This window comes from Podarcis liolepis, assembly GCF_965112155.1.
Source record: "Podarcis liolepis genome assembly, chromosome: 2".
Classification (NCBI taxonomy): Eukaryota; Metazoa; Chordata; class Lepidosauria; order Squamata; family Lacertidae; genus Podarcis; species Podarcis liolepis.
The window spans coordinates 56,525,187-56,537,209 of record NC_139555.1 but is presented as its reverse complement, the minus strand read 5'-3'; the positions used below and the strand labels follow the sequence as shown (position 1 = coordinate 56,537,209).

At 42.1% G+C, this 12,023-nt stretch overlaps 1 protein-coding gene across 17 annotated transcripts in view; it reads right to left on the bottom strand.

Annotated features, from left to right (window-relative positions):
- ACSL6 (acyl-CoA synthetase long chain family member 6) overlaps positions 1 to 12,023 on the bottom strand; it is an 82,873-nt gene that overhangs the window by 19,875 nt on the left and 50,975 nt on the right. For all 17 annotated transcript variants that reach the window (XM_083487879.1, XM_083487882.1, XM_083487867.1 and 14 more), the window contains 6 exons: positions 11,830 to 11,931; positions 11,634 to 11,733; positions 9,905 to 10,083; positions 9,303 to 9,335; positions 7,090 to 7,141; positions 2,519 to 2,592 (listed from right to left, as the gene is read on the bottom strand). In XM_083487879.1, the coding sequence (XP_083344005.1) occupies positions 2,519 to 2,592; positions 7,090 to 7,141; positions 9,303 to 9,335; positions 9,905 to 10,083; positions 11,634 to 11,733; positions 11,830 to 11,931 (540 nt within the window). The remainder of the gene's footprint in view (positions 1 to 2,518; positions 2,593 to 7,089; positions 7,142 to 9,302; positions 9,336 to 9,904; positions 10,084 to 11,633; positions 11,734 to 11,829; positions 11,932 to 12,023) is intronic.

Here is a 12,023-nt window from a genome sequence, read left to right as displayed (position 1 = left end):
GTTTCCTGCAAAGGTTGCTAAACAACAAAGCTGAGTGCCAACATTCACCTGACTTGGGAGCATGGGAAGCCACAGTCTATCGCTCTGCACTGACTGGATGCAGATTTCCAGACTGTCAGGCAGGAGTCCTCCACAGCCCTGCGGGCAGATGCTGTGAATTGAACCGAAGATCTTTTGCATGCAAAGTGTGTCCTGCACCACTCGGCTACAGCAGATCTTTTTTGTACACCTTGTATGCCAAATGATTTAAACTTTATTTCCAAATGCCCATTTGAGCATTAGTACAGCTCAAAACCAGAAGATTGGATCATAAGGTTGACAGGATCCTCACCCCTCCCTGGCAGGATTCGTTTGCCACTAATAAGCTACCCGATAAGCAGGACTGTGGCTCAGTGCTGGAACCTATGTGCTTTGCTTGCAAAAAGTTCCAGGTCCAATCCCTGCTATTTCCAGGTAGGGCTGGAGAAGGTTCCTGTTTGAAATTCTGGAGAGCTGCTGCCAGTCAGTGTTAGCTACTGAGCCAGATAGACCAATGGTCGGACTCAGTTTATAAGACAGCTTCCTATGTTCTTCAATAGAAATGTAGCAGGTGACACTTTGCGGGGATACAAAGGCAATTTGATAACCAAAATTTAATAGATTAGATTTTTCCTACCAGGCAGCTTGGCATAGAAATGCTACTAGGGAGAGAAAAAGAAGGCAACCTTATGAGCTAATCTTGCAGACTTAAAGTATTAGACTCCTGCTATGGTTTAAATCGGCACTTGGATATCAACTTTAAATGATAATGTAACATTAGTTAATACCCAGCAGATTTTTGCTACCATGATCACAAAGTTTTCTCACTGGAAGAGGCCATCTTTTTATCTTCCTCTCTTTTGTTCATTTTTTTTTTAAAGGAAAGTGAGTTTGATCCACATTATCCATAAGGACACTTGAAGGGTAATTAACGTGGAATTAAACTGCTACGGAATTGTAAGCCCAGCCCGTAACACTAAACATGCTCACGAATGGCAAAAAGAATTAAGCTACCAACCTTTAAGCTACTATTTATTTATTTATTTATTTTGGCTATGGAAATCATGGCAAACTAACTGAAACGACAGTGATCATAAATCACACATCTAAAATGTGGAGTGGTTTTTTTAATCCTGTTTATAGTGATTCTACAAACAGGATTCATCCAGGAACAGAGAGAACATGTTCCTCAATTGTACTAAACTTTCATGAACAGTCCAACACATTCTTGCTAAGGCTGGACAAATCCTTTGATTTAACAATGCTTTGATGTTGGATAATTTGATCCTATTTTTACAACCCATCATTGATTCTAGGTTCTCATTTAACCTCCAAAGACATTACATTATTTCAGATTCAAACTAAGAAGAGCAATGCACAGAAGGAATCACCTGTGGTTACATTTTACAATTACATTTCCTTCTCATATTACGGTGATAACTCCTCACAGTCTTACAGGGGATTATATCCATGTAAGCCCCTATGAATTATGACTTACATAAATACAGAAGCTGACAGCGTGGTAGGCCTCTGCCACTCAGCTGACGTTCCTCTGACTGAGTCGCTGCTGCATACCAGGATGGAGAGGGGAAGGAGCAAGATGCCACGAAGGTCAGCACAGTGCCAATGTGCCTGCAGAACTAATACAGTGCTCCTGCCGGTGCATTTGCACTGTACTGCCTTGCCACTGTCCCGCAACATCATGGCATGCAGTAGTGATTCAGTTGGAGGGAGGTCAGATGAGTGGCACTGCCCCACCATGCTTCCTGCTACTGCATTAATTGTAGGACCCATGCTTTAAGAAAGCAAAAGTCAACCAGTTAGAAGAGTTGGTAAATACAATGGGAAGGACTATCAGTGCACCTAACAAGGCACTGCACGAGACTGAGGTTTTTCAGCAATGCAGATGAAGCTTTACTGTTGGAAATACATTTATGGTATATACTCCAATCTGGAGTACAGAGAGAGAGACAGACAGAGAATGATGGAAAATGACATTCCTATTGGCAATTATTCCAGAGCACAAAGAGAAGAAGCGTTCAGAGTTCTGTGACCCATTTTAGGTAACATGGACTGCTATCTCATTTTGAAGCTGAGGACACACTGCTCCAGCCCTGATTTGCTTCCCTCTTTCCAAAATATTTCTAACTTTATCCTCAAGTTGGGATGTTATCCTCATACAAAAGAGGATAAAGACTTAAACAAAATTCTGAAACCTTTTCTATGTAGAAAAAGACTCACTGACCATTGTAGGCTAGTATCTTAACTGATACCTGAATTATTTTGATGGATCTGGAGATTTCAGCATCCTGCAAAAAAACACACTCAACCCAGCTCTGTTTGAAAGAGTATCACCAGATGCACCAAGGCAAGGAGGACCTCTCAAAAAGGCAGTTTCACATCCGGTAGCTGTTTCCACATCAAAGTAACAGATTCACCGCATGTTATACATTCTGCTGAATTTTTTTTGCAACATAAATAAATCGGATAGAATATTCACCTCTGTCACTTTCAAAAAACCTGAAAAATCAGCAACCACATTCCCATGAGTCAGCATAGCACCTTTAGGGTTACCTGGAGAATGGAAGAAGAAAAATACATCAAAGGAACACTTAAGAGTTTCCAAAGTTGAATTAAAGGGAAATCCCGTTTCTTTTTCTGGACCAAAGCATAATACGGAGATGAGGAACCTGCAGCATGCCAGATGTTTTTGGACTCTCGCCTTACATCAGCCCCAGCCAGCAGGACCGATGGTCAGGGATGGGAGGAGTCCAGCAAAACCTGAAGCACCACAGATTCTCCACCACTGATAAAGCAGAACCACCTCAGTGACCCAAACTGAGCTCTGTGCACACATTTGAAATCCCAGCACAGCTGCAGTTAAATCAGGATTCCCTTCCGTTATGCCTATCATGCAGATGAAATTAGACTTCTGTGAGCACTGTTGTCATAAACAAGACTGAAGGGAAGATTATAGTCGGTATACAGCAGAGACAACCAGCACCACTGGACTCTCTCAGGAAACTGCCTCTGGACTATCTAGTATACAGTGAGCCATAAAAGGATGCACATTCTCAGCTGATTTGTTGAGCACTTTAACAATTTAAAATGCTTTAATTTCCCTGGTTTTAAAGAAAGCATACTCATGGAAGGGAGGTGTAAAAAGCCCCACATGTAACCACAAAACGAACCTCCAGGGACCACTAGCAATGGACCTTTTCCATTTCCTGAGGAATACTTTTCTGTCTGGTGTTGAAAGAGGGCACAATAAGCTTTTCCTCCAAGTGACCTCATTTTGAAGTATCATTAAAATGAACATGCTTGCTCCTGGACTACCTTGAAAAGCAAGCAGCTTTTAAATGTTTTCAAAGGTTTGTGTGTTATTGCTTTATATATGTCAAACCATTACTTCAGTATTGCTTAAGACACTCACTGGGATTTCTCTAAAGCAATCCATTTGGTTTTTGTGTGAGGAATATGGGAGGCAGCACCATCTTGCCCCTTGACTCAGACAGCAACATGTTTTTGGCCAGAATTTTGTCCATAAGTGACATCTAAATTAGCAGCAATGGATCTATCATTAATTGTGTTAATACAATAACCGTGTTAACTAAAACTGCTTGGCTTGGCTCAACACCTGTAGGGCAAGTCAGAAGTGTATGTGTGTATATGGGAAGAATGTACCCCAAGGTAAAGAACAGGGTTTGGTTCCAAGCCTCTGATTTGGACTGTGTCTCACATCCTAGATAGTCCCTTACTGGTGTTTAAACTAGAAATGATAATTATTTTTATTTAAAACACTTAGGGCTATATTGTATGGCGTACTTCCATTCACAGAAGGCTCTTTGATCCATTGAAGGCTTCAATGAACAGGAGCTATGTTCACAAATTTCCCTTTTCTCCTACAGTCATTGCACCCTCCCTCCTGCTGTCCTGGAGGGTCCCAAGCATATTTAGGCTGCAATTTCTAGTGCTGCCACCTCAACATGGCAGGAAGCAGGAAAAGAAGTCATGTTGAAGGCAAAAATGGTTTCCTGTTAGGAGAAGGAACCTAGCCCTCCCGCTGCCCCAGGCTTGTTCACTCATTCATTCTCTCTCTTCTCACACAGCCACAACTAGATCAGCAGATTCCACTTCCACTTTAGATTGACCCGGAAACTGCAATTAATCCAGAATGCGGCAGCTAGACTGGTGACTGGGAGTGGCCGCCGGGACCACATAACACTGGTCCTGAGAGATCTGCATTGGCTCCCAGTACGTTTCCGAGCACAATTCAAAGTGCTGGTGCTGACCTTTAAAGCCCTAAACGGCCTCGGTCCTGTATACCTGAAGGAGCATCTCCACCCCCATTGTTCAGCCCGGACACTGAGATCCAGCACTGAGGGCCTTCTGCCGGTTCCCTCATTGCGAGAAGTGAGGTTACAGGGAAGCAGACAGAGGGCCTTCTCGGTAGTGGCGCCCACCCTGTGGAACGCCCTCCCTTCAAATGTGAAGGAAATAAGCAGCTATCTTCTTTTTAAAAGACATCTGAAGGCAGCCCTGTTTAGGGAAGTTTTTAGTATTTAATGCTGTATTGTTTTTAACACTTGATTGGAAGCCGCCCAGAGTGGCTGGGGAAACTCAGCCAGATAAGCGGGGTATAAATAATAAATATTATTATTATTATTATTATTATTATTATTATTATTTAGCATTTAATACTGAACCCTAAAACTGTGCTCTGTCTTAACCATGGCTGGTAAAAACAAACCAGCTTCATAACCTATTCATTATGTTTGTTTATTTTTCTACATTTACAGCCTACCTTTCTTTCATCATGGAATCCAAGCCAGTGTACATGTGGTTCTGTACATGTGGTTCACCCAGCCAGGAACTGACCAGAGCTGGACTTGCTTAGCTTCAGAAAGGTGGTTGCATGATTTGCCCTCAGACCAGGAAGCTAAACTATGCCCTGAAGCTGGCTTACTTTTGCTAACTACATTTAAGATTAACCACAGAATGTCTGTGTTTGGACAATCTGGAAAGCCGTGCTTAATTGCTATGGTGTAGCATTAGGTCTGAACTAGACCGGTGTATTGCACAACTCATACAAGAGCAAAAGCATGCTGCGGAAAACATCACACTGACATTGTTAAATGTAAATGTGGATGCGAACAGCAGCACCCAGACACCTGGAGCCCTTCCATCAGATCCAGATCAAAACCAGCACACAATCCAAATGCCTAGGGAAAAATTCCATTGCTCAGTGGCCATTCAATTGGGTCAGGAAATGGCGCCAGAGTCTACACACCCTTAGCCTAACACACACTAGGAGCATTTTAAATTCCAAAAACTTAATATGCAAAACACACAGAGTTATTGTTAAAAGAGATTTTGTCCTACAGTTAATAACTAATAAAATAATTGATCTTCATTGCCACTAGTGACTGTTTCAGCATCTTTGGCAGTAGCTAAAAAGACTCAATCAAGAAGGTTTTGTTTTTTTTTAAAAAAAAGTTAGGCTCACAGATTAATATCCCAGTACGTTTCCGAGCACAATTCAAAGTGTTGGTGGTGACCTTTAAAGCCCTAAACGGCCTCGGTCCAGTATACCTGAAGGAGTGTCTCCACCTCCATCGTTCTACCCAGACACTGGGGTCCAGCGATGAGGGCCTTCTGGCGGTTCCCTCACTGCGAGAAGCCAAGCTACAGGGAACCAGGCAGAGGGCCTTCTCAGTAGTGGCACCCGCTATGTGGAATGCCATCCCACCAGATGTCAAAGTAAAAATATCTACAAAACTTTTAGAAGACATCTGAAGGCAGCCCTGTTTAGGGAAGCTTTTAATGTTTAATAGGTTATTGTATTTTAGTGTTTTGTTGGAAGCCGCCCAGATGGGCGGGGTATAAATTATTATTATTATTATTATTATTATTATTATTATTATTATTATTATTATTATAAAAGTGAATTTCTGAGAAAGTAGAAGAAATGTAAAGATTATTTGTGTTATATTTTATGCCTTGCCTCAAACAAGAAAAACTCAGCTTCTTCAGCCTTGGCAATTCATAACTTTTTTTCTTTGGGGGTGGCCGTGTCCAACCTCAGCTCTTAAGTAATGTCTTGCCACTATAGAATACAGTATCACTTTATCATTTGTCATCTTACTGGAATCAGTTATTCCGACCCTGTCAGAATTAATGTCATAAAAATTAGTAGATAGCTTCTTGGATCACTTGGATGTAACCATTTGGTTATGGCAGGTTTTCAGAAGGGACATTTGGCACAGTTTTGAAAGAACTGTCACAATCATCTTACAATCATCTTGTTTTCTATCAAAGTCAATTCCTAAGAGGGGCTAGCAAGGTTATGGTGGTGGACAATATGCCTGCTTCCTCTGGTTGGAGAGGCTTAAGGAGAAAGATACAAGTAGAGATTTTTTTCAGGGCGGCAGCATTTCATTGTTTCTGTTATCTTTAGTTTTCTAGCGCTTTTTTTTTTTACTTTGCTGCTGGGTAACATTGGATCCTGACTAAGTTACTCAGGATAAAGCCCATGGATATTGGCAGTGATCTGTTTGTAGTTCTCATTATGTCCTGCTAGAAAATGAAGAGGGATTGGCTACATGGTTCAAATAATCAGAATCCGAAAACAGGAGCTGTTATTTTTTTTTTTTTACATCAGTGAACATTTCAAGTGATAAGAGACTTTGGCTCATTAGCTGTAATGGTTCAGCTAGGCTGACTTTTATTTTTTTTAATAGTAAACTTAATAAGCAATGTTAAACTAAAACTAATGATATCCTCTGCATACATGTTTCTATTATTTTTCAAAATGCAATGCATAAATTTAAATAACTGACAAAGCAGCAGTCTATCCGTTTCTCATCTGCCAGTGTACTACAATTTGTATAGTAGTATATTTTCATATCCTTTCTGGTATATATGAAATACGTTTCAAAATATATGCATAACTTAAATTTACATACATCTGATATCTATTTACATATTATTTTAATGGAATCAAAATGCTTTTCTGTACAATGTCACCATTATTAAGGCCCAAGGAAAACTTGCAAAACTGGTAAAGTTTACCTGTAGTGCCACTAGTAAAACAGACTATTGATAGATCTTCTGGTCGAGGAGGCTAGAAAAGTCATGGAAGAAAAAGAAATGTCTTAGTTCATTTATTTTTACTTATTTATATGATTTACACCCCAGCCTTCCTTCCCAAGGGGAGCAGGGAGCTCCTTGTACATTGCTTATCCATTTTTAACCTTACAGTGCAGGTTTGAGACAAATTATTATGCTTTCCCACTGTGTGAATTCTTTGTCCCTCCGGCCAAAGTATTTTGTTCCAAGCATACAAAGCAGATGACGGTACTTTCTTTGAATAACTTGCCATGCAGGAGTGCTGGGCTGCAATCATATGCACACTTAGCTGGGATTAAGTCCCACTGGATGCAATGGGACTTACCTCTGAGTAAGAAATTGTACTCAGGGCTGGCCCATGATATTTAGACACTTGAGGGAAATCATAAATTGGTGCCTTTGGCTCCCTCCTCCTCTGTCACCTGAGGCGACTGGAAGTGGTGCAGGGAAGCCCCAGCACATTGAAGGTGTCAAGGGAGGAAAAAATAGAGTCTGGAGAGAAGCAGGTAGTGGGAGAGCGACCTTCGCCCTCAGGGGCAACTGGGATGGCAGTAACTCCTATCTGCAGCCAGAGGAGGAGCAGCAAAAGTATGTGAAGGATCTGCTGCCAGCCTGCGGCCTCAGTGGCGTAGCATGGGGGCTGCAGGGGGGGCTGGCCGCACCGGCCGCAACATCTGGGGGTTAGGGTTAGGGGGCGCAAATTACTTGCCTTGCCCCGGGTGCTGACAACCCACGCTACGCCACTGTGTGGCCTCAGCGAGGCTAATTAACAAGCCAATCCTGTTTGTACTGTTAGTTTAAGTGATTCCCAGCCTTCTAGCAGCTCTGGGGCTGCTGTCTGAACTTAGGTAGTTGGGTAGTTGTGATGGCCTGGGATTTGGACTCGGAGGCTGAACCTGAGGAATCCCAGCCTGCACTGAGTCCCCGCCTCCAGAACCAGCTGAGCCGGGGCTGGGGTTTGAGCCTGAAGGGTCCTCACCTGTGCTGGATCCTCAGGTGCAGGCACCAGCTGAGTCAGCTCTGGCTCCTGAGGTGAGGGAGGACCCATTGCCTGCAGGTGCTCCACTCTCAGCCCCGTCAGGGGAAGCTGAGGTTGCCTCTGGGTCCGGTAACCCTCCAGCCTCTCCTGAGCTGCAGAGGCTCAGGGCAGAAAGGTGGAGGGAACTAAGTTCCCGCAGGAGGAGTGTTCGCCTCCAGGCCAGAAGAGGCGAGTCACCTGTGGACCGGGGCCGCCCTATGCCTCGGGGCAGATAAAAGCCAGCCAGCCCCAGTCCCAGGTTGCGGGAGCAACATTGTTGGTAGCCTGTTCCTGCCTGCACCCTGTCCTGCTCTTCTGCCAGAGTTCCTGACCTCACCCGACTCCTTGCCTTGGACCCTGCTTCGGACCCCGCTTCAGCTTTGACAGACAGCCTCCATACCACACCCTTGACCTTGGACTAGACTTGGACCTCGCTGCACGGTTAACCCTCGGGACCAGCACAGTAGTAGGTGCCCAGCACATTCATTTCCTCAGAGTTCACTGCTTTATTTTTTTCTCAGCTGATACTTCATGTGAGAAAAACTCAGAATTTTTAATTTCTGCCCCACAGTGGATCACTTTGTACATAGTCTCTGATCATATTGAATGTTTAAGCACTCAATTTGTTTACCCAGGGTGCTTTGTAATGAAGAAGGGGCCTTTGTAATAACTGTTTCGGTGGCCACCTCTAGCATGTAGTTCGGCTAGGCACTTATCTGTACTAGACTATATTTACCAAGTGTGTTACCTCCTCCTCCAAAGCAAATTTCCCTTCCCCCATCTTACTGCCATTTTACTTATCTCATGCCTCGTCCATTAAGCTGAAATATCCCAAAAACAGAAAAAAGGGAGCCAGGGGCACAACTTCTAATACACAGCAAGAAACGTGGCCAATTGTGCTTTTCACAAGTAACTTGGATTCCATTTAAAACCACATGGTACTTAAATATGAGAATCATCTACAAAGACCCCTGCACCAGCTTCCATTAAAACAAATGGGCCATGCACAAGGACAGAGACAGGCTGTTCTGCAGCTTTCATTCATTTCAGTTATGCTTGCACCGGGGACGTTTGTGGTAAATTGTGCTCATTGTTTATGAGGAACTGTTCAGTGTGGAATAAAAGAGATTATACTCACTACAGGGGCACGCCAACTTTCTCGACCACAGTCCTGAAAGGATTTAATAAAAAGGAGAAGAATTTAATATATGTGGATTGGCCAAAGGCCTTTAGCCCTGCTGCAGGAAGGTGGCTAACCTAGTGCCCTTTAGATGTTGCTGGAATATCGTCCTTGACCATTGGCCATGCTGGCTGGGGGTCCCAACAACATCTGGAAGGCCAGAGGTTAGCCTGTGGATTGGCCCACTTTCTTGAGTCACCAGGGTTACACTTTCTGCAGATGCCTTTCTGCAGTGTGCCTCTCATTTGCTTGTGTCATGTTGTAATATCAGATGGCGACAAATAAGAGGAAAAACTGCACAATGAAAAGCATAGACATAAAAAATAATCACCTCTTATTATTATTACTTTGGCCATCTTTGATTGTCCATCAGTGCATTTTATGCTTGTGCTAGTCTTGACAAGTCTTCACACACACACACACACACACACACACACACACACACACACACTATGATGGCATATCACATAACTTTAATTTGTTATAATTCTGTGGAACTGCTGCTTAACTGCATAAACAGTGTAACGTGAGATCAGTTAAACAGTGCATAAGAACCTTACCTCTACTTCCTGCATAGCCTGGATTTGAACTCCACACTTTTGCCCTCTTTCTTTAAGATCCTTCTCAAAAGGGTCCATCAAAATAATGAATTTCAAGCCTGGAGTTTGTTTTTTCTCTACATTTTCTAAGAGGATTCTGGCTTTTTCTGGCTTATCACAAACTACTATAGAAATATCAGCTAAACACACAAAGAAACAAACAGAAAGTAAGTTTAAAAGAATTGCAGTGCAGTGTCAACACATTTCTCTTTTTAAAAAATCATAATCCGCCCTCCATTGAAATTTGTCACTGACCACTATACAAAGAGATATAGGAATGCAGAGGAGCCTTTTCTGTGGTGGCCTCCCATCTGTGAAATCCCATCCCACCCTTTACAGAAAGAAGCAGGACCAACAATTGTTATCATTTCAATGCACAGCTTAAGGTTTATTCATTTGCCAATGCATTTTAAGTGCTTTATGTTGATTCACCTACTCTGGTGTTTAACTGACTTTTTTGTTCATTGGTGCATTTTACTATGTTGCTTATTTTATTATTTGGTTGGCTGGGTTTTATTTAATTGGTGATGCCCAACTGAGTCATATTCAGAATAGAGCACTGAAATCAATGGTCTAAAGTGGATGGATTTTTTTTGGAGTATGACCAGCACCAGATATCAGCCTATGTTTTGTACTTCACCCTGGTCGATACAGTGGAATAGCTCAAATAAACAAATACACCAATTCCTTAATTTAATAGCTCTTGCTTTTCCAGGCTCACCAACCACCCTTGCTTTCTTGCGTGGATCTTGATTTCAATATTTTAAAATTTTAGTTTTCAACTTGTTCTCCTAGTTTTCAACTTGTTCTTCATCTTCTGGCCTGACTCTCCCCATGGCTGAACGTGCCCTACTTTATAAATGTCATGAGCCACTTTGGGTCTTTGGGCAAAAAGCAGGATACAAAATAACACACTCTCACACACATTTTATGACAGTTTTCCTTTGGAAATACTGGTATACGCCTTCAGTTGTTTTAGTGTTTAAAAAGAAAGGGAGCAGAGAGATCGATCTTTTCTGATGGGAAATGATTGTTGCCAGAAAAAAAGCCAAAACGCAAAATGAAAGTGCAGGTGTTCTGGTACTATATTGCCAGTGGATGACTGCTGAAATGAACTAGTGTTACCCTGGAACTCCAAAAAGGAAACCATTACAGAGCCACAACTAGACTCTGTTGATACTAGTGCTTAATGTTCAAATTCCATCTTGGGTATCTTCTGAAGTGCATTCAAAGGTATGAATTTGACAGGTTAGGTCTGATTGCCCTGCTGAAATTGTAATAGCTTTTTTTTGTAGGGAATGAGGACTTGGTAAAGGATCTTAAAAAGATGCAGTATTTGAATATTAACACTAAAAGTACCTATTAAATATCATAATGTTGATATTGGCTTGACAACCTACACAATAAAACACACAGTCAACCAAACTGCCCTAGGGTAGCTTGGTTGGCTATATCACCCTGCCAAGGAGTACCATTATATACCACCCAGTCAGTCTTTTGTGTGTGTGCAAGACATTCTGTTTTCCTCTTCTAACATTCTTCTAACAAGAAGGTGAGGATTCAGAAGTGAAGCGATTCTTATTGGTGAAATAATGCTCCCTTTGAACAGCCAAAGCTGTGTCTGTTTTACATAGCAAAAATAGCTTTCTATGAAGCTATTTACTCACAATGAATCTACATTTCTTTTTACCTGTGTTGATAATATAACGAATGGCTCCAGGGCCTAACGTATCATACAGGGGAACCACAACCATGGAATAGGTATAGCAAGCCAGCTCAGAAATGATCCACTGGAAGGAGATTATGAAAGGTATAAGTTACAGTTTGCAATAAATATGAATAAAATGTGAAGTTGGAGATAAGGCTCTGGTTTTCTTGAAGCTCACCTCTGGCCGGTTTTGTGCAAAAACCCCAATAAACTGACTTGCTGATGGTTTGCACCCCTTTTGGAGTAAACCTGATCCCAATGCTTCTGCTCTTTCGGCAACCTGAAAGTAAAAGAAAACACTTAAGAAGAATTAACAGAGGATCATCTTGCACATTGCATTAGGCAAATCCAATGATATTCTTAACAGGGATT